This window comes from Hemitrygon akajei, chromosome 7, assembly GCF_048418815.1.
Source record: "Hemitrygon akajei chromosome 7, sHemAka1.3, whole genome shotgun sequence".
NCBI classification, from domain to species: Eukaryota; Metazoa; Chordata; class Chondrichthyes; order Myliobatiformes; family Dasyatidae; genus Hemitrygon; species Hemitrygon akajei.
The window spans coordinates 33,592,872-33,615,406 of record NC_133130.1 but is presented as its reverse complement, the minus strand read 5'-3'; the positions used below and the strand labels follow the sequence as shown (position 1 = coordinate 33,615,406).

General features: G+C 42.9%; 1 protein-coding gene across 1 annotated transcript in view; it reads right to left on the bottom strand.

Moving 5' to 3' along the window:
* Nucleotides 1–22,535, bottom strand: part of LOC140730332 (ALK tyrosine kinase receptor-like) — a 1,251,709-nt gene that overhangs the window by 155,836 nt on the left and 1,073,338 nt on the right. Inside the window, exon 13 of the mRNA XM_073050601.1 lies at nt 7,801–7,951. Coding sequence (XP_072906702.1) covers nt 7,801–7,951 — 151 coding nt within the window. The remainder of the gene's footprint in view (nt 1–7,800; nt 7,952–22,535) is intronic.

Below are 22,535 nucleotides of genomic sequence, written 5' to 3'. Positions count from 1 at the left end.
ACATGCCCATTCACTTCCTTCTTCACCTCCATTTGGGGCCCCAAACAGTGCTTCCAGGTGAGGCAAAACCTCACCTGTGAATCTGTTGGGGGTTGCTTATTGTATCTGGTGCTCCCGATGCGGCCTCCTCTACGTTGCTGAGACCCGTCATAAATTGGGGAACCACTTTGTTGAGAACCTCCTTTCCATCCACCAGAAGTGGAATTAACCATTTTAATTCCAATTCCCTTTCCTGTACCGACATGTCAGTCCACGGCCTTCTCTTCTGTTCCCCACTCTGGCCTCTTTCCTCTTCTCACCTGCCTATCACCTCCTCCTGATGACCCTCTTCCCTTTCTCCTATCAGATTCCTTCCTCTCCAGTCCTTCTTTACCTTTCCTACCCACCTGGCTTCACTCATCACCTACCATCTTCGAGTTATCCTCCTTCACCTTTTTTATTGTGGCATCTTCTCCCTTCCTTTCCAGTCCTGAAGAAGGATCTTGGCCCAAAATATTGACTGTTTATTTATTTCTACGGATGCTGCCTGATCTGATGAGTTCCTCCAGCATTTTGTGTGCACTGCTTTGAAAGGGGTACTTCAAGCACAGCAGTATTGATAGCAGGGAGAGGACATGGCTGATATGTTGCTGAACTCAGGACATATGACTGGACGCAGCCATTAGCACTGTATGTGGGAAGGTGCAGAATCATGACTGAGGTCAAGTGTTATTGCCAACATTCCAGGAAGGGATGCAGAACATTGCAGTGTTGCCATATGGAAAAGGAAGAGAGTAATACTGCATCACAAAATGCTGGATATTACACTAATACCATGAACAATGTCTCAAGCTCATTAAGGATTATTGTTTGCCACATGCAACTAGTCCTGTGACCAGCAGCTGGTCACATATTGATGGTCAGTCAATATACGACAGGCTAAGGAACTTGGCAAAGAAATGCAGTTTCCAGAACTTCTTAGATCAGACATTGTATAATCACTCGGTGAGCAGATGAGTAAATGACAACATTCAGGCTAAACTGCTTGAGACAATGGATGCAAGTTTCAAGGCAACATCATCTGCAGCCACCAGGTGGACCTGGTGTTTGAAAATTTGAACATTATTCCTCTGGACCTGCAAGCAGGGAGATACACACTTCAGTCTGTCAGGTGAAGTGCTGCAGTGCAGTGCCGTTAGGCAACTCTGTCCATAAGCCTATCCTGATGAAGTGTCTCGGACCGAAACGTTGACTGTTTATTCCCATTCATAGATGCTGCCCAACCTGCAGAACTCCCTCAGCACGTTGTGTGCATTGCTCTATCCACACGAGTAACAGAGTGATCGAGGTACAGGTGGTAGCACTGCAGGGTGGAATTGGTAACCGTCTGTCTGATGATGAAACTTAGCTGAAAGGAGAGCCATGCATCGAAATGCAAGACCTTCTTGGGAAGGAGTTAGCCAGCAGTTTGGCCAAGGTACGTGAACATTTTATGCTGAGGCAGTTGATGAAAGGTTATGGGGTATAGAGGTGAGTCACATGTTAATGAATGAAATATAATATTAAACTGAGCGTGGGTAATCCCAAGTGGAGTATTTTGAGGACTATCCTTGAAGGTCATTTACTCGCAGTGTTGAACGTTCATGCATTTTTAAGTAACAGAATGACATATATCTATGTTTCTGAGCGTCAAACAGGCGGCATCATGTTAGCAGCGAGTTACCAGGTTCAGATCCAAATTCAGATTTAGATTCATTTATTTATCACATGTACATTGAAGCATACAGTAAGATGTCATTTGGTTTAAAAACCAACACAGCCTCAGGATGTGCAGCGGGCAGCCAGCAATGTTGTTACATATTCCGATGTCAACATAGCTTGCCAGCAATGCTCAGAAGAACAACCACACCAACAATGACAAGCACATTTACTCCCTCTCACCCCACACGCACTCACACACACCTCCAACCCAGGCTGCCTACTGGCCTCCAATCTCCAGTGCCTGGCCTGGAATTGCAGGCATCAGGCCTTCGACTTCTGGGCATGTCAACCCAGGAGCATCAACCGATTAGGCCTCGACTTCTGAACTCGTTGACTCAGATATTCGACTTTCAACCTTCAGTATTGACTCCACGACTTGCTGATCACGGATGTTGAACACTGGTCTCAAACTACGAACAAACACTGACCTCCATCTCTGGGACTCACTGAACTGGGGGGGGGGGTGGTCATAGGCCCTTGTAGCTCAAGCCCTCAAGGACTTCTGATCCCCAGACATGGGGTTAGGGGTCCTGCAGCCCTTGTCCATGGGGCCCACCAACATGACAGCCATCCATAGGGATGATCGGCCTTCTACCACGGAGTGCTCCCCCTGGGCTCTTGCTCCTGACTCTTCATTGACTACTCTGACCTTTAACTCCCACCATCGCTGTCTCCTAACCTTAATTTGTCCCCTAACTCCACACTCTGTCCTTATGAACCTAAAAAAGCAATTGTCTGACACGTGGCCTTGATGGATTTCATAGCTCGTCGCCAGAAGCTATTGAATACGGAACTAGATCGGGGGCCACTGGGAGCTTCATTAGCAAACTGGCTAAGCTAGTCAGACAATTTGACTGACCTGAAATACCTTGGATTGAGAGTTAATCCACTATGAATACCTGTCTCAGGACGGTGGAACTATTCTTATATTGATGACAAGCATTTTACTGGGTGATTCTTTAAATGTTCTGGGAGAACATCTTTGTAGGAGTTTCGAGGCAATGAATATGTGATTATAAGAACCCACAGAATGAGAAGCAAAAGATCCAGAAAAAGGTGCTACAGGAAGGTAAAATCAATTAAGTAAAATGTGACTGCATGAATTCTGGAAAATAAGTCATTTTCTACAAGACTTAAATAGTTTGCAGAATTTCTTAAGGATCTAAAGCAAGACCCTAATTGAGTTGGATGATTTAAGGGAGAACTGCATTGCAATGTAGGACGGATTGAAGATGTGAAGGCTCTTTGAAGAATGTCACACACAGTAGGTATGGATTTAGTAATGCCAATCAAACACAGTAAAGTCAGAAAGTGACAAAACAATTTAAAATTGTTATGGCAGAAATAAGAGCCAAAGGAATAGGTCAGGGAAAATGACTTTGATGTCTCTAAAGGGACAACAAGATATATGAAAGGAGAGAAAAGGGACATCGCGTCTCTACAGGATATGAGATATTGTGAAAGCATAGGTATAAAATACAGATGCTTGGCAAACAATCAAATAGAGATTGTTGTGACTGATTTTGTGGATAAGGTAATGTACCAAGTATGATGTTAAACTGTAACTGCTCTGGTAGTTGTTAAGAATTATTAGCCATGTGTTAAATTTTATGTGAACTATTTTGTTGTTTAAAGCATCTAATACAATTGTTTCAAGCGGAATCTCTTTCAGTGGTGGAAGCTCTGACGGGATTAATTCACAAAGGTTACTGGTGCTAATAGCTGCATCTGATGGATTCAGGAGCAGAGGGCGACCCGCTTTTACACCATATGGCTGGACATCGGGGGCGGTTATTCAGGAGAAACACGAGGACGGTTTTCCATCTACACTCCCCCCCCCAAAGAAAAAAGCCTCACCTGCAGGCATACAGTATAATCTATTGGAGAAGTTTCCTTGGCTATTTCCATTATACACTCCATATAAGCAACTTAGATGAGAATCTCTTTCAAATAGGTCTTCATCTTGCTTTTAAGATTTTCTTTCCTGTTGAGGCCACTCTAATTCCTTGGCATGTATACTTGCTTTGGCATTGCAAACGTGATGCCAATCCTGGGTTATATGCTGATTGATGTCATATTGCACACCCTGGGATTTCCGGGCTGGTGTGTACTCACATTCAGAGGCCATTAGTTTAATCTTGTCGACAACGTGTGGATAGAAATACTGATTATTTTACTGATTTGCAATTATTTCAATTGTCCTGGTCAAAAATAAGATGATGTGGACTAAATTTCTTGGCTAAAGGTTGCTAAAGTTTACAGGAGAAGCATGCAGATCTTGTTGTAAAGTTACACCTGCCTGGGACTGCCACTAAAGTTATCGTGGGTAACATTTAAAAGGCAATGTCGCAAACAACACATCTGGGATCCTCATCTTACAGCAAGCCCAAAACCTCTGATTGTGTTGGGATATTCCACTTGGTTTTCCCTTCAAACCCTTTTGTACCAGGTACTACTAAGACAGACAGACAGACAGACAGACAGACATACTTTATTGATCCCAAGGGAAATTGGGTTTCATTACAGTTTCACCAACCAAGAATAGAGTAGAAATATAGCAAAATAAAACCAGAAATAATTAAATGATAATAAGTAAATTATGCTAAGTGGAAATAAGTTCAGGACCAGCCTTTTGGCTCAGAGTGTCTGACACTACGAGGGAGGAGTTGTAAAGTTTGATGGCCACAGGCAGGAATGACGCTCAGTGTTGCATCTCGGTGGAATGAGTCTCTGGCTGAATGTACTCCTGTGCCTAACCAGTACATTATGGAGTGGATGGGAGACATTGTCCAAGATGGCATGCAACCTGGACAGCATTCCCTTTTCAGACACCACCGTCAGAGAGTCCAGTTCCACCCCCACAACATCCCTGGCCTTGCAAATGAGTTTGTTGATTCTGTTGGTGTTTGCTACCCTCAGCCTGCTGCCCCAGCACACAATAGCAAACATGATAGCACTGGCCACCACAGACTCATAGAACATCCTCAGCAACGTCCGGCAGATGTTAAAAGACCTCAGTCTCCTCAGGAAATAGAGACGGCTCTGACCCTTCTTGTAGACAGCCTCAGTGTTCTTTGACCAGTCCAGTTTATTGTCAATTCGTATCCCCAGGTATTTGTAATCCTCCACCATGTCCACACTGACCCTTTGGATGGAAACAGGGGTCACCGGTGCCTTAGCCCTCCTCAGGTCCACCACCAGCTCCTTAGATTTTTTCACATTAAGCTGCAAATGATTCTGCTCGCACCATGTGAGAAAGTTTCCCACCGTAGCCCTGTACTCCGCCTCATCTCCCTTACTGATGCATCTAACTATGGCAGAGTCATCAGAAAACTTCTGAAGATGGCAAGACTCTGTGCAATAGTTGACATCTGAGGTGTAGATGGTGAAGAGAAAGGGAGACAGGACAGTCCCCTGTGGAGCCCCAGTGCTGCTGACCACTCTGTCTGACACACAGTTTTGCAAGCGCACGTACTGTGGTCTGCCAGTCAGGTAATCAATAATCCATGACACCAGGGAAGCATCCACCTGCATCACTGTCAGCTTCTCACCCAGTAGAGCAGGGCGGATTGTGTTGAACGCACTGGAGAAGTCAAAAAACATGACCCTCACAGTGCTCGCCGGCTTGTCCAGGTGGGCGTAGACACGGTTCAGCAGGTAGACAATGGCATCCTCAACTCCTAGTAGGGGCTGGTAGGCGAACTGGAGGGGGTCTAAATGTGGCCTAACCATAGGCCAGAGCTGCTCCAGAACAAGTCTCTCCAGGGTCTTCATGATGTGGGAGGTCAATGCCACCGGTCTGTAGTCATTGGAGCCACTGGGGCGCGGCGTCTTCGGTACAGGAACGAGGCAGGACGTCTTCCACAGCACAGGAACCCTCTGGAGACTCAGGCTCAGGTTGAAGACATGGTGAAGTACTCCACTTAGCTGGGGGGCACAGGCTTTGAGCACCCTGGGGCTGACACCATCCAGGCCTGCAGCCTTGCTTGGGTGGAGACATTTCAGCTGTCTTCTCACCTGTTCAGCTGTGAAGCCCACTGTGGTGGTATCAGATGGGGGAGGGGTGTAGTCAAGAGAGTAGGATGGAGGGCTGTGAGGAGGGGTAGGAGGGGAGAGTGGAGTATGTGTCGGTTGGGGGCCAACACCAGATGAATCATGTGGGGGATGGGCAGGGGCCACAGTGTCAAATCTGTTGAAGAACAGGTTAAGTTCGTTGGCCCTGTCCACACTGCCTTCAGCTTCTCTGTTGCTAGTTTGCTGGAACCCAGTGATGGTCCTCATCGCACTCCAGACCTCTCTCATGTTGTTCTGCTGGAGGATCCACTCAAGCTTCCTCCTATACCTGTCTTTAGCCTCCCTGATCTTGGCTTTCAGGTCCCTCTGTATTGTCCTCAGCTCCTCCCTATTTCCATCTCTAAATGCCCTCTTTTTAGTGTTCAGGATGGCCTTAATGTCCTTTGTTACTTGAATAACAAAGGACAGTTCTTGCTGGAACATTGCAGTCCACACAGAAGTTGATGTAACCAGTGATGCACTCTGTGAGCAGCACTGGGGCTCCACAGGGGACTGTCCTGTCTCCCTTTCTCTTCACCATCTACACCTTGGACTTCAGCTACAACACAGAGTCTTGCCATCTTCAGAAGTTTTCTGATGATTCTGCCAGTCTGTCACCTCAAAACAACCCTGGAGTGCCTCATAAGCCTCCCCCGACCATTTCCTCACTGTCCTCGAGGTTGCAAGTTTACTCTTCACCAGAGGCATGTAGCAGGGTTTGAGATGCACCAGGTTGTGATCTGACCTTCCCAGTGGGGGCAAGGAAGAGGATCTGTAAGTATCCTTAACGCTAGCATACATCAAGTCCAGGGTCCTCTCCCCTCTGGTTGTAAGGCTCACATACTGTGTGAAGTTGGGCAGTGTTCTAGCCATGGTAACATGGTTGAAGTCACCCGAGATGGTATTGAGAGCACTCGAGTGCTGGGTCATCAGTTCACCTCTCATGGGCCGAGCATAAGTTGCCATGCTAGGCCAGGGTCCTCAATCCCATCTTCTGTTCTAAATGCCAGCTCTTCATGAAACTCCCATTAGAATTATGGAAGAGTTATGACTGTCGGGCGTTTATAATAAAGGCACGATAGCATTGTTGTTGTTATTGAACCAACAATCCAGAGGTCTGGTCTAGTGATCTGGACATAAAACCCAGCAGCAGAATTTAAATTCAGTTAGGTAAATAATCAGACATAAAATGTAGCAACAGTCTGGAAGACTGTGAAAGGGCTATATTTTAGCAAGAAATCCATAAGGTTCATTACTTTACCAGAAACCGGATGATTCAGTTGGCAACTAGGGAGAAACCATAAATAATGGTCCTTGCTAGTGATGCTCACACCCCATGAAAGAAAAGGTTCTGCTTGCTGCTATCATGTAATTGCCAAGGAAGATAGCGAGACAAAGATGACAGCAGTAATCAGAGTTTCATAGATTGTATTGAAGATTTACTCTGAGGCAAGAAAATGCAGGAACTTCCTTTGGAGAATTGGATGCAGCGGACTAGATTGACCATAATTTGTAGAATGAATAAATTTGATGGATTGAATTGTACTTTCTTGAGCATTTTTTGAACAAATGCTTGGACTGTCTTATTTTATTTGTAATTATACAGTATATTGCACTTATTTGATTAGATTGAGCAAGGAGTGATCTATTACGCAGTTAGCTATACAACAGAAATCCAAATGAAATATACATTGTAATTATAGGATTTATTTCACATTTATCAAACAGTTTGACACACTCTCATAAACAGAACAAATTAGTTAACAATAAAAATATCAGGATAATAAGTGATTAAGTTAACATGGGTAGTTGGCACTGAGGTAGACAGTATAAAAAGACTGAAGAGATATAAGATGCTGTACATTTCTGAGAAATATGTTGGGAAGTTCTTTTTGTGCAGTTGAGATTAATGAGATAAAAGTAACTACCAGTATCTAGGGCTTTTTTTTAAAGATCCTGTGATCTTATATCTTTATGATTTGTAAAAGTAACTGAATATCTACTTACACTGGGGCAGGCATCTTCTCCCTGCTGTCCAACCAGTATATACAGAATAACATCTTTCTCCAGGTAGAATGTGGCTTGTACCAGCACACCACGGAATCTCCAGAAGTTGCTCTTTCCCCCCATGCCTCCAGCAGCTCCGTAAGCAGATATCCTACAAGTCGATGGGAAAGTGTTTATTTAATCACGAACCTCTTAAGAAAAACATGTTAATATAGAAAAAGAATAAGTTGCTTTATCTTGATTTTCACATGAGGGAAACCTGGATTGGGGACACGTATGTGATGGAGTTGTGATTGAGAAACATGGAAGGAGGTACTTTCCTGGAAACTGTCTGGATTTATCTCCAGTATATTATTTTATTTTGTTTTTCCAGATCTTCTGCCTGAAGTGCTGACTCCCTACTTAGTGGAAGCAAGCAGACAGTAGTGTTTGAACCATAGGAGTGTGAGGGTTTGCAATTGTTGGGTAATAATTGCATCTCTGTAATGCCAGTGATCTCTGAGGACATGGAGTGGGGAGCGGGGTATTTAAATATAACAAATTCTGAAAGTAGATGTGCTGTAAAGGCACAAATTAACCAGTCCTTTTTGCCTTTTTAAAAAAAACTCAAATTTACATCTGAGATAAAGAAAACTCACATCACAGTTGGCAAAATTAATTGATTGATTGAGATACAGCACGGAATAGGCCCTTTCACCCAGCAATTTAACTCTAGCTTAATCATGGGACAATTTACAATGATCAATTGACCAAATAACCGGTACGTCTTTGGACAGTATGAGGAAACTGGAGCACCCGGAGGAAACCCATGTGGTCATGGGGAGAACGTACAACCTCTTCACTGGCAGTGGCGAAGATTGAACCAAGGTCGTCTGTGCTGAAAAACTTTGTGCTAATCACTATGCTACTGTGCCGCTTGAAGCAAGCTGCCTCATTGAGGGATTGCAAGTTATCTGTTGCCAGGCACTTGTCCTGCTTCTGTTATGACTGGAAGTAATTTGAAGACCTCTATTTTAAATTCTTAATATTTAAGTTTTCCCTTTGACAGAAATGCATTTGTTTTGAGATGATTGGAGTTGGAACAGAGGCTTATGTTTGGATGTTTATACAATTAGAAATCAGGAAGAAATCAAATGTACTAGATAACACTCTGAAATTCATTCTCCCGTGCTGATGGAATTCAATCAGCAATGGTATTCAATTTTGGTTTATATTGCCTCAGTCCACCCTGGTTAATTATGCTGCTGAATGATCAGGGAGGTCAAAAAATGCAGGGTGAAGAATGCAGGACTGAAGGTGCTGAATTTAAATGTGCATAGCATTCAGAATAAGGTAGACAAACTCATGGCACAGTTAGAGATTGGTCAGTATGATGTTGTGGGCATCACTGAGTCGTGGCTGAAGGAAGGCCATAGCTGGAAGCTTAACATCAAAGGATATACTTTGTATCGAAAGGACAGGCAGGAGGGCATAGGCAGTGGTGCTGCGTTGTTGGTAAGAGATGGAATTACATCTTTAGAAGCAGGTGACATAGGGTCAGAGACTGTTGAATCTTTGTGGGTGGACTTAAGAAATTGCAAGGGTAAAAAAAACCTTATATATATATATAGTAGCCAAGATGTGGGGTTGAGTTTGCAAAGGGAGCTGGAAAAGGCATGTAATAAGGATAATGACACAATATAATGGGGACTTCATATTCAAGGGGATTGGGAAAATCAGGTTAGTGTCGGATCACAAAAGAGGGAATTTGTTGAATGCCTAAGAGACGGCTGTTTAGAGCAGCTTGTGCCTGAGCTTGAGCCTACTTGGGGTTGTGTAATAAACCAGATGACACTAGGGAGCTTCACATAAAGGAACCCTTAGGAGGCAGTAACCATAATATGATTAAATTCACACTGCAATTTGAGAGGGAGAAGCATAACTCACAGGTATCAATGCCGCAATGGAATAAAGGGAATTACAGAGGCATGAGAGAGGAGCTGCCCAGGTGGATTGGAGGACGATACTGGTGGGGATGACGGCAGAGCAGAAATGGCTGAAGTTTCTGGGAATAGTTCACAAGGCGCAGGATAGATATGTCCCACAGAGAAGTACTTTTCAAATGGCAGGTGTAGGCAACCATGGCTGACAAGAGAAGTTAAGGACTGCATAAAAGCCAAAGAAAGGGCATATAAGGTAGCAAAAGTGAGTGGGAAGTTGGATGATTAGGAAGCTTTTAAAATCCACCAAAAGGCAACTAAAAAAGCTATAAGTGGGGAAAAGATGAAACATGAGGGTAGACTAGCCAATAATATAGGCAGAATACCAAAAAAACTTTACAGTTATATAAAGAGTAAAAGGGAGGTGAGAGTTGTTATTGGACCACTGGAAAATGATCCTGAGAGAGGCTGCTGAAGAGATAACAGATGCACTGGTCATGATCTTTCAAGAATCACCTGATTCTGGCATGGTCCCAGAGGACTGGAAGATTGTAAATGTCACTCCACTCTTTAAGAAGGGAGGAAGGTGAAAGAAAGAAAATTATAGGCCTGTTAGCCTAACCTCAGTGGTTGGGAAGTGTTGGAGTCAATTATTAAGGATGAGGTTTCCAGGTACTTGGAGACTAATGATAAAATAGGTCAAAGTCAGCATGGTTTCTGTAAAGGGACATCTTGCCTCACAAATCTGTTAGAATTCTTCAAGGAAGTAACAAGCAGGGTGGACAAAAAAGAAGCAGTGGATACTATTTACTTGGATTTTCAGAAGGCGTTTGATAAGATACCACATATGAAGCTGCTTAACAAGATAAAATCCTATAGCATTACAGGAAAGATACTAGCATGTATAGCAGAATGGCTGACAGGCAGGAGGCAGTGAAAGTCAAGTCAAGTCACTTTTATTGTCATTTTGACCATAACTGCTAGTACAGTACATAGTAAAAATGAGACAACGTTTTTCAGGACCATGGTGTTACATGACACAGTGCAAAAACTAGACTGAACTACGTAAAAAAAAAACACAGAGAAAGCTACAATAGACTACAGACCTACACAGGACTGCATAAAGTACACAAAAACAGTGCAGGCATTACAATAAATAATAAACAGGACAATAGGGCAAGGTGTCAGTCCAGGCTTCGGGTATTGAGGAGTCTGATAGCTTGGGGGAAGAAACTGTTACATAGTCTGGTCGTGAGAGCCCGAATGCTTTGGAGCCTTTTCCCAGATGGCAGGAGGGAGAAGAGATTGTATGAGGGTACATGGGGTCCTTCATAATGCTGTTTCCTTTGTGGATGCAGCGTGTAGTGTAAATGTCCGTGATGGTGGGAAGAGAGACCCCGATGATCTTCTCAACTGACCTCACTATCCGCTGCAGGGTCTTGTGAACCGAGCTGTGAATAAAAGGGGCCTTTTCTAGTTGGTTGCTGATAATGGAACTGATGGCTTTGTGGCAAAGTTAGCGGATGATACGAGGATAGGTGGAGGGGTAGGTAGTGCTGAGCAAGCAATGCGATTGCAGCAAGACTTAGACAAATTGGAAAAATGAGCAAAGAGTTGGCAGATGGAATACAGTGTTGGGAAATGTATGATAATGCATTTTGGTAAAAGGAACAATAGTGCGAACTATTATCGAAATGCCGAAAAGGTTCATTTGTCAGAGGTGCAGAGGGACTTGGGAGTCCTCATGCAAGACTCCCAGAAAGTAATTTTCCAGGTTGAGTCTGTGGTAGAGAAGGCAAAGGCAATGTAGGCATTTATTTCAAGAGGTATAGAATATAAAAGCAAGGAGATAATGCTGAGCCTGTATAAGAAACTAGTCAGACTGCACTTGGAGTATTGCCAACAGGTTTGGGGCCCATATCTCAGAAAGGATGTGTTGTCATTGGAGAGAGTCTAGAGCAGTTTCACTGGAATGATTCCGGGAATGAAGGGGTTAACATATGAGGAGCATTTGACAGCTTTGGGCCTGTACTCACTGGAATTTAGAAGAATGGGGGGGGGGAGGGATCTCACTGAAACCCACCAAATGTTGAAAGGACTAGATAGGGTGGATGTGGAGACAATGTTTTCTATGGTGGGGGTATCCAGAACTACAGGGCACAGCCTTAAAATTGAAGGGCTACCCTTTAGAACAGAGGTAAGGAGGAATTTTTTTAGCCAGAGAGTAGTAAATCTGTGGAATGCTCTGCCAAGTCTGTGCATATATTTAAGGCAGAAGTTGATCATTTCCTGATTGGTCAGGGCTTGAAAGGATATGGCGAGAAGAGCTGAGAGGGATTGGAATCAGCAATGATGAAATGGCAGAGCAGACTCGATGGGCTGAATGGCCTAATTCTGCTCCTATATCTTATGGTCTTAAATGGCTGTCATCTCTAGAGATTCTTTGTTCCGAACCTCCCTTATTATTGTGGAAAATAGTATTGACAGAGATTGTATCTTGTAAGTGGAGAGTTGGTTTTCAATTGGATTCCTTATGTTAGTTATTTAGCAACCCAAAATCCTGCTAAGCTTTCATATAAATCCTATTCAACACACTAAGAAACCAACAGGAATGAGGCTTTGCATTTAGCTCAGTGTCACTTTCCTGTACTGTACCCATATCCTTCAATTATCTTAATAACTAAACATTTATCATCTCTGACTGAGATGTATTAAACACAGTCTCTTGGGTGATGTATTCTAAAAATTCACCACCTTCTGCAGGAGAAAATTTTTTCCCATTTCATAAACCCCTGTTAATTCTGTCCTATCTAATTATTATTTACCAAGTTCCCTTTTACCAGTCCTTTATAATAGGTTCCAGCATTTTCCCTGTTAATATTAGGCTTACAGGTCCATAGCTCTCCACTTTCAATCAGCCACCTATCTTAAATAGTGGAGTTACATTTACAACCTTTCAATGTCTTTTCAAACTGCAAAGGAGGAATAATAACATATAGGAGGATTTCATCTTCCTAGAGGGTGTGCTGCAGTCTTCAGGATTTAGTATCAGGTTCAACAATTGGAGGTAAGCTGCTTTCTTTGTATCAGAACTGGTCAGTTTTGCTGTAATGTGAAAACAGTTTTTTTTACTCCACCGCCTGCTAGCTTGACCTGCTGGGCATTTCCGACAGATCTGACCTGCAAATTGCAGCTTTTATATTTTCGTTTCTTTCCTCTATCTCTAAATGCCCCCATTAAACTATCAAACAGATGGGTTTTATCAGCAGCTTGTCATTACAGCAGTTCTTGCCCACTCTTGGAGGTACTCCTTGTGTTCTATCCATCTCTTCTCCACCTTCTCTGCAATTTAAAACTAACTTGTTTTTTTTCTCTGTTTCCCAATCCTAGTGAGAGATTGTTAACCTGAAACATAAACTCTACTTCTCTTTCCACATCTCTGCCTGATCTGCAGAGTGTATTCAGCGTTTTCTATTTGTCAGTCATAGATGACGTATGATTTACCGTGGCTCTGTGTTGTCCCTATTTTGTTATCTATTACAAAATTGCCGAGGAACAATTGCTGACATGCCATTAAAGTCTTGTCCATCCTCATTTTCAGTTCTATGCTTTTGAATAATTTCGACCAACAAGAGAAATTTCATTTTATTCTGTAGCATCAGAAATTTTGATTTAGGAATAATGGGTGTTGAAAACAGATGAATGGTGTCAGAGGGCTATCACAACCAAGGACAGACAGCAGGTACCCTGCGCTAAACGTGCAACACATTATCCAATTTCCTGCTTTTCAAAGCAATCAAAATCTCGAGGCAAGCTCGGCTTGTCCGTGACAAGGAGCTAAATCAGTCAGTTAGAATCAGCGTCTGCTATCAACATGACTGTATTTACTTCAGTGAGAGCTGATTGGAGTATTGTAAGCTCGGTGTTGCAAAGGTTTTATATAGAAATTTACTGGCACCATGACAGCTCTGATATATACATCAAAAGGATTAATGTCAGTTCAAAAACATATATGTTACACTGTTCTTCTGGTCTCCTTCATTTTGTAAGCTACTAAAAGTAATGAGACAGATTTTGCAGAAGAAGATAATGTTGCCTGAATAACAGACAATTTTTGCACAAAGCAGGTACTTGAAGAGACATTGTGTGAATTGTAAATCATAACAATTTGTGGTCTATTTGTACTGCACCACCATTAGTGTAGGGGAATTGCTATCTCACCCTTCACCTATGATGATTTTTATGGAGGTGCTGCATTTGCACATTAAGTGTCCATTAAGCTTGCCACAAAGATAAAGTCAAGTGATAAAAAGGATTAATTATGTGACATGATAATTGTTAATGCCATTAGCCTAGGAAGTGAACAATTATGAGTGTGGAATTTTGTTCCTTCAGGTTGCAAATTGTTTCAGAAGATTTTTAATTGAATATATTTTATATATTAATTTTCTTTCATTTTTTTTCTATAATCCAGCTTTCCCCCCTCTCTTTTTGTACCTGATTCCACAATATTCAATTTTGTTGACAACTCTTCAGCAAATGAAACTATGCATATGGCAAGAACTACGCAACACAGACGATGAGTGGCAAATGACATTCCTTCCACAGAATAGTCTACAAGGAAGAGTCTAACCACCTACCCTTCAAGGACAATTGCATTACTGAGTCTTACACAATTATTCTACAGAAACTCTGGGACAGCTACATGGCTACAAGAGCAAACTAGTCTGGGGCAAAAATAAAACAAACTGTTGGAGGGACTCAGGGGTTATGCAGCATTTGTGGAGGCAGAGTCACAATTTTGGGTCACAAATTTGCAACAGGACCAGTCAGAAGTCTGGGTATTCTAACAAGTGATTCTTCAGAATATAATCCAAATGGTAAGACTCTTGGCAGTGTGGAGGCTCTGTGAGATCTTGGGTTCGTGTTGATAGGATCCTCAAAGCTGCTGCCCAGGTTGACAGTGTTGTTAAGAAGGTGTATGGCGTGTTGGTAATAAACCAAAAGGTAATGTTACAGCTATAAAAGACCTTGGTCGGACCCCACTTGGAGTACTGTGTTCAGTTCAGGTCACCTCACTACAGGAAGGATGTGGATACTATAGGGAGAGTGCAGAGGAGATTTACAAAGGTGTTCCCTGGATTACAAAGGTGTTCCCTGGAGGGTGTACCTTATGAGAATAGGTTGAGTGAACTTGGCCTTTTCTCCTTGGATAGAGGTGTACAAGATGATGAGGGGCATTGATCGTGTGGATAGCCAGAGGCTTTTTCCCAGGGCTGAAATGGCTTACACAAGGGGGCATAGTTTTAAGGTGCTAGGAAATAGGTACCAAGGGGAGGTCGGGTAAGTTTTTCACACAGAAAGTGGTGGGTGTGTGGAATGTACTGCCAGTGAAGGTGATAGAGGCGAATACAATAGGTATGCCTCTTAGGTAGGTACGTGGAACTTAGAGAAACAGTCGGCTATGCGGTAGGGAAATTCTAGGCAGTCTCTAGAGCAGGTTACCTGGTCGGCACAGCATTGTGGGCCGAAGGGATTGCAGTGTGCTGTAAATTTCTATGTTCTACTGGCACACTAGTGCCTTTCCACCATCTGTAAGTCATAGGTTAGGAGTGTAATGGAATACTCCTCAGTTATCTGAATCAGTGTGGTTCCAAAAACTGTCAAGAATCCTTTCACCATCTGGGACAATGCAGCCCACTTAATTGGCACTTCCTCTACCACCTGAAACATTCTTTCCCTCCATTACAGGTGGGCACACGTACAAAATGCACGCCAGTTACTCACCCAGGCTACTGGACAGTGCCATGCAAATCCAAAATGACATTTACAACTAAGAAGGCCATGGCAGTGCATGCACGGGAACACTACTACCTACAAATTTTCTTCCAAGTTATGCACAAAATATTTTGCCAAGAATTCATTGTTGCAGGATTGAAATCCCTACAAACATCACAGACATTGAGTCAAACCCAGGACTGCTAGCATATGCCACTTTGCATGGCTTGCTGATCATTGTTTCATTAAGGTAGTCTCTGATACTCCAGACCTTATCCTCTGTTTCATCAGCAATGGGAGGTGGGAGATTGGCTGCAGGTATTTGCTGCCAAAGCAGTTTACAATAAAGCTAAGCCACTCATAGACCTTGCTTGTCCTTACTGCATCCTCCCTGGTGTCCTCGCTTTGATAAGCGATCTTGAAGTAAAGGAGCCATTAGGAGGTAGTGACCATAATATGATAAGGTTTTATCTGCAATTTGAGAAGGATAAGGGCAGATCGGAGGTGTCAGTGTTGCAGTTGAACAAAGGAGACTATGGAGCCATGAGGGAGGAGCTGGCCAAAGTTAAATGGACGGATATCCTAGCAGAAAAGACAGTGGAACAGCAATGGCAGGTATTCTTGGGAATAATGCACAAGGTGCAAAATCAGTGCATCCCCCGGAGAAGGATGGATTCAAAGGGGGGAAGGGGGCCACAGTGGTTGAAAAAGGAAGTCAGAGATTGCATAGCATTAAAAAAAGAAGTATGACAGAGCTAAGGTGAGTGGGAGGACAGATGATTGGGAAATTTTAAAGGAACAACAGAACTTAACTAAAAAGGCAATATGGGGAGAAAAAATGAGGTACAAATGCAAGCTAGCCAGGAATATAAAGGAGGATAGCAAAAGCTTTTTTAGGTATGTGAAGAGAAAGAAGATAGTTAAGAACAATGTTGGGTCCTTGAAGAATGAATTGGGTGAAATTGTTATGGGAAACAGAGAAATGGCAGAAGAATTTAATAAGTACTTTAGATCTGTCTTCACTAGGGAAGATGCAAGCAATCTCCCAGATGTATGGATGGGCCAAGGACATAGGGTAACAGAGGAAATGAAACAGATTGACATTAGGAAGGAAACGGTGATGAGTAGACTGATGGGACTGAAGGCTAACAAATCCCCAGGTCTAGATGGTCTGCATCCTAGGGTACTAAAGGAAGTGGCTCTGGAAATTGCGGATGCATTGGTAGTCATTTTCCAATGTTCCTTAGATTCAGGATCAGTTCCTGAGGATTGGAGAATGGCTAATGTTATCCCATTTTTTAAGAAAGGAGAGAGGGAGAAAACAGAGAACTATCATCCTGTCAGCCTAACATCAGTAGTGGGGAAGATGCTAGAGTCCATTATTAAAGATGAAATAGTGGCATATCTAGATAGCAGTGAAAGGATTGGGCCGAGCCAGCATGGATTTACCAAGGGCAAATCATGCTTGACTAATCTATTGGAGTTTTTCGAGGATGTAACCAGGAAGTTAGACAAGGGAGATCCAGTGGATGTAGTGTACCTCGATTTTCAGAAGGCATTTGATAAGGTCCCACATAGGAGATTGGTGGGTAAAATCAGAGCTCATGGCATTGGGGGGAAGATATTGACATGGATGGAAAACTGGTTGGCAGATAGAAAGCAAAGGGTAGTGGTGAATGGGTGTTTCTCAGAATGGCAGGTGGTGACTAGTGGGGTGCCACAGGGCTCGGTATTGGGACCACAGCTGTTTACGATTTACATCAACGATTTAGATGAAGGCATTGAGAATAACATCAGCAAGTTTGCTGATAGTACTAAGCTGGGTGGCAGTGTGACATGTGATGAGGATGTTAGGAGAATTCAGGGTGACTTGGATAGGCTGGGTGAGTGGGCAGATACTTGGCAGATGACGTTTAATGTGAATAAGTGTGACGTTATCCACTTTGGGAGTAAGAACAGGAAGGCAGATTATTATCTGAACGGTGTAGAGTTGGGTAAGAGAGAAATACAAAGAGATCTAGGAGTCCTTGTTCATCAGTCACTGAAGGTGAATGAGCAAGTGCAGCAGGCAGTGAAGAAGGCTAATGGAATGTTGGCCTTTATTACAAAGGGAATTGAGTACAAGAGCAAGGAAATCCTTTTGCATTTGTACAGGGTCCTGGTAAGACCACACCTGGAGTATTGTGTACAGTTTTGGTCTCCAGGGTTAAGGAAGGACATCCTGGCTGTAGAGGAAGTGCAGCTTAGATTCACAAGGTTAATTCCTGGGATGTTCGGACTGTCTTACACAGAGAGGTTAGAGAGACTGGGCTTGTACACGCTGGAATTAAGGAGATTGAGAGGGAATCTGATTGCAACATATAAGATTATTAAGGGATTGGACAAGATAGAGGCAGGAAATATGTTCCAGATGCTGGGAGAGTCCAGTACCAGAGGGCATGTTTTAAGAATAGGGGGTAGGTCATTTAGGACAGAGTTGAGGAAAAACTTCTTCTCCCAGAGAGTTGTGGGAGTGTGGAATGCACTGCCTCAGAAGGCAGTGGAGTGCAATTCTCTGGATGCTTTCAAGAAGGAGCTAAATAGGTATCTTATGGATAGGGGAATCAAGGGATATGGGGACAAGGCAGGAACCGGGTATTGATAGTAGATGATCAGCCATGATCTCAGAATGGCAGTGCAGGCTCAAAGGGCCGAATGGTCTACTTTTGCACCTATTGTCTATTGTCTATTGGTGTGACAACCAAAGAGTTAAAAAGACCATAAGACCATAAGAGATCATAAGACATAGAAGCAGAATTAGGCCATCATGGCTGATCCTTTTTTTTTTCTCCTCCTCAACCTCAGTTCCTGACCTTCTCCCGTATCTTTGATGCCATGTCCAATCAAGAACCTATCAATCTCTGCCTTAAATACACCCAATGAACTGGCCTCCACAGCTGCATATGGCAACAAATTCCACAAATTCACCACACTTTGGCTAAAGAAATTTCTCTGCATCTCTGTTTTGAAAGGGCACCCCTCTATCCTGATGCTGTGTCTTCTTGTCCTAAGTTCTTCCACCATGGGAAACATCCTTTCCACATCTATTCTGTCTAGGCCTTTCAACATTCAAAAGTGTTCAATCCCAACTCATCCTTCTGAATTCCAGCCAGTACAGACCCAGAACCATCAAACTTTCCTGATATGATAATCCTTTCATTCCTGGAATCATCCTTGTGAACTTCCTCTGGACCCTCCTCAATGCCAACCCATCTATTCTAAGATGACAGGCCCGAAAGCGTTCACAATACTCAAGGTGAGGCCTCACTCGTGCCTTATAAAGCCTCAGCATCACATCCTTGCTCTTCTATTCTAGCCCTCTTGAAATAAATGCTAACATGCCATTTGCCTTCCTCACCACTGACTCAACCGGCAAGTTAAAATTAGGGTGTTCTAAAGACTCCCAAGTCCCTTTGAATTTCAGATTTTTGGGTTTTCTCCCCATTAGAAAATAGTCTGCACATTTATTTCTACTACCAAGTGCATGACCATGCATTTTCCAACATTGTATTTCATTTGCCACTTTCATGCCCATTCTCCTGATCTGTCTAAGTTCTTCTGAATCCTACCTGTTTCCTCAGCATTACCTGCCCTCCACCAATCTTTGTGTCATCTACAAACTTGGCAACAAAGCCATCTATTCCATCATCTAAATCATTTATATACAGCATAGAAAGAAGTGGTCCCAAGACCGACCCCTGCTGAATATCACTAGTCACTGGCAGCCAACCTGAAAAGGATCCTTTATTCCCACTGACTGCCTCCTACCAATCAGCCAATGTTCTAATCATGTTAGTAACTTTCCTGAAAAACCATGGGCTCTTAACTTGGTAAGCAGCCTCATGTGTGGCATCTTGTCAAAGGCCTTCTGAAAGTCCAAATATACAACATCTACTACGTCCCTTTTATCTATCCTCCCTACTTGTAATCTTCTCAAGGAATTCCTACAGGTTTTTGAGGCAGGACTTTCCCTGAAGGAAACCATGCTGACTTTGTACTATCTTGTCCTGTGTCACCAAGTACTCCATCACCTCATCCTTAACAATTGACTCTAACATCTTCCCAACCACTAAGGTCAGGCTAACTGGTCTATAATTTCCTTTCTGCTGCCTTCCTCCTTTCTTAAAGAGTGGAATGACATTTGCTATTTTGCAGTCCTCTGGCACCATGCCAGAGTCTAAAGACTTTTGAAAGATCATTTCTAAAGCCACCACAATCTCAAACGCTACCTCTTTCAGAACCCTAGGAAGCAGTTCCTGAAGTGCCACCACAATCTCTAAAGCTACGTCTTTCAGAACCCTAGCATGCAACAACTATTCCTTGATAAGAATGGACAATGTTTTCAGTGTGAAGAAATATTTAGAGGTTGCCACATGCAAATGGTCCTTGAAGTTCTCTGAGAACGCGGGGAAAAAAAGCTTGATTTTGACTTAATTGAAAGAATAAATCTCAGGGTATTAATTGATTGTTCACAAAATAATGAATGAAGGATTATTGTGAGAATCTATAATAACACAAGACATAGGAGCAGGATTAGACTATTTGACCCATCAAGTCTGTTCCATCATGGCTGATTTATTATCCCTCTCAACCCCATTCTCCTGCTTTCTCCCCCTAACTTTTGATGACCTGTCTAATCAAAAACCCGTTAACCTCCGCTTTAAATACACTGCTGGACTTGGCCTTCACAGCTGTCCGTGGCAATAAATTCCACAAATTCACCACTCTCTGGCTGAAGAAATCTCTCCTCATCTCTGTTTTAAATGGGCGTCTCTCTATTCTGAAGCTGTGCCCTAGGTTCACCCACTATAGGAAACATCCTCTCCACATCCACTCTATCTAAACCTTTCAATATTCACTGGGTTTCAATGAGATTCCCACTCATTCTGATAACTCCATCGAGAACAGGCCCAGAGCCATCAAACGTTCCTCTTATGTTAATCCTTTCATTCCTGGATCTTCAAAGCCTACAACCTTTTCTTAGATAAGGAGCCCTAATCTCCTTATTATTAATGATTAATAATTATCATTAATCATTAATGGAGAATGTGTGGAGCAGGTTAAGACCTACAAGTATCTGGGAGTACAGTTAGATGAGAAGCTAGACTGGACTGCCAACACAGATGCCTTGTGCAGGAAGGCACAGAGTCGACTGTACTTCCTTAGAACGTTGGCGTCATTCAATGTCTGTAGTGAGATGCTGAAGATGTTCTATAGGTCAGTTGTGGAGAGCGCCCTCTTCTTTGTGGTGGCGTGTTGGGGAGGAAGCATTAAGAAGAGGGACGCCTCATGTCTTAATAAGCTGGTAAGGAAGGCGGGCTCTGTCGTGGGCAAAGTACTGGAGAGTTTAACATCGGTAGCTGAGCGAAGGGCGCTGAGTAGGCTACGGTCAATTATGGAAAACTCTGAACATCCTCTACATAGCACCATCCAGAGACAGAGAAGCAGTTTCAGCGACAGGTTACTGTCGATGCAATGCTCCTCAGACAGGATGAAGAGGTCAATACTCCCCAATGCCATTAGGCTTTACAATTCTACCGCCAGGACTTAAGAACTTTTTAAAAGCTATTATTAAAGCTTTTTGAGATAGTGATTTAGATGCATATCATATTTTTTTTACTGAGTTAAGTATTGCATGTAATTAGTTTTGCTACAACAAGTGTATGGGACATTGGAAAAAAGTTGAATTTCCCCATGGGGATGAATAAAGTATCTATCTATCTATCTAAACTGCTCACAATACTGTGTGCAATCTGACCAATGCCTTATAATGTCTTGGCATCACATCTTTGCTGTTACATTCTAGTCCTCTTGAAATGAATGCTAACATTGCATTTTCCTTCCTTACCACTGATTCAATCTGCAAGTTGTCCTTTAGGGAATCCTGCACGAGGACTCCCAAGTCCCTTTGCACCTCTGATTTTTGAATCCTCTCCCTGTTTAAAAAATAGTCTACACCTTTATTCCTTCTACCAAAGTGCATGACCATACACATCCCTACACTATATTCTATCTCCCATTCTTTGCCTATTCTCCCAACCTGTCTAAGTCATCCTGCAGACTCCCTGCTTCCTTAACACTGCCTGCCCCTCCAGCTATCTTGCTATCATCCGCAAGCTTGGCCACAAATCCATCAATTCCATCATTCAAATAATTGACATATAATATGTAAAGAAGTGGTCCCAATATCGATCACTGCAGAACACCACTAGTCACCGGCAGCCAACCAGAAAAGGCCCTATTTATTCCCACACTGTGCCCCTTGCCAGTCAACTAATCTTCTATGCTGCTCTCTTTCCTGTAATATGATGGGCTCTTATCTTTTGAAGCATCCTTATGTGCAGTGCCTCGTCAACGGCCTTCTGAAAATCTCAGTAGACAACATCCACTAATGCAACATACACAAAATGCTGGAGGAACTCAGTAGGCCAGCAGCATCCATGGAAATGAACAAACAGTCAACGTTTCAGGTTGCAACCTTTCTTCAAAACATCCTTAATCTATTCTGCCTGTTATTTCCTCGAAGAATTCTAACAGCTCTGTCAGGCAATATTTTTCCCTTAAGAAAACCATGCTGATTTTGGCTTATATTTTCACGTGCCTCCAAATACCCCAAAACCTCATCCTTAACAATGGACTCCAACATCTTCCCAATCTCTGAAGTCAGGTGAACTAGCCTATAATTTCATTTCTTCTGTCTCTCTCCCTTCTTAAAGAGCAGAGTGACATTTGCAATTTTCCAATCCTCCAGAAACATTACAGAATCTAGCAATTCTTGAAAGATCATTACTAATAATTTCTTCAGCTACCTCTTTCAAAACCTTGAGGTGTAGACCATATGGTCCAGCTGACTTATCTACTGTGTGTGTAATAAAGAACTTCAGTCCCTAGTGAGCAATGCAAGGGGTTCATCCAGAACCAGAAGTTATGATGGAGACCTGGTTGTGTGCACACAGGGTTGAGCTGCAGTTCAGTGATACAATGTTCTAATGTAAATCT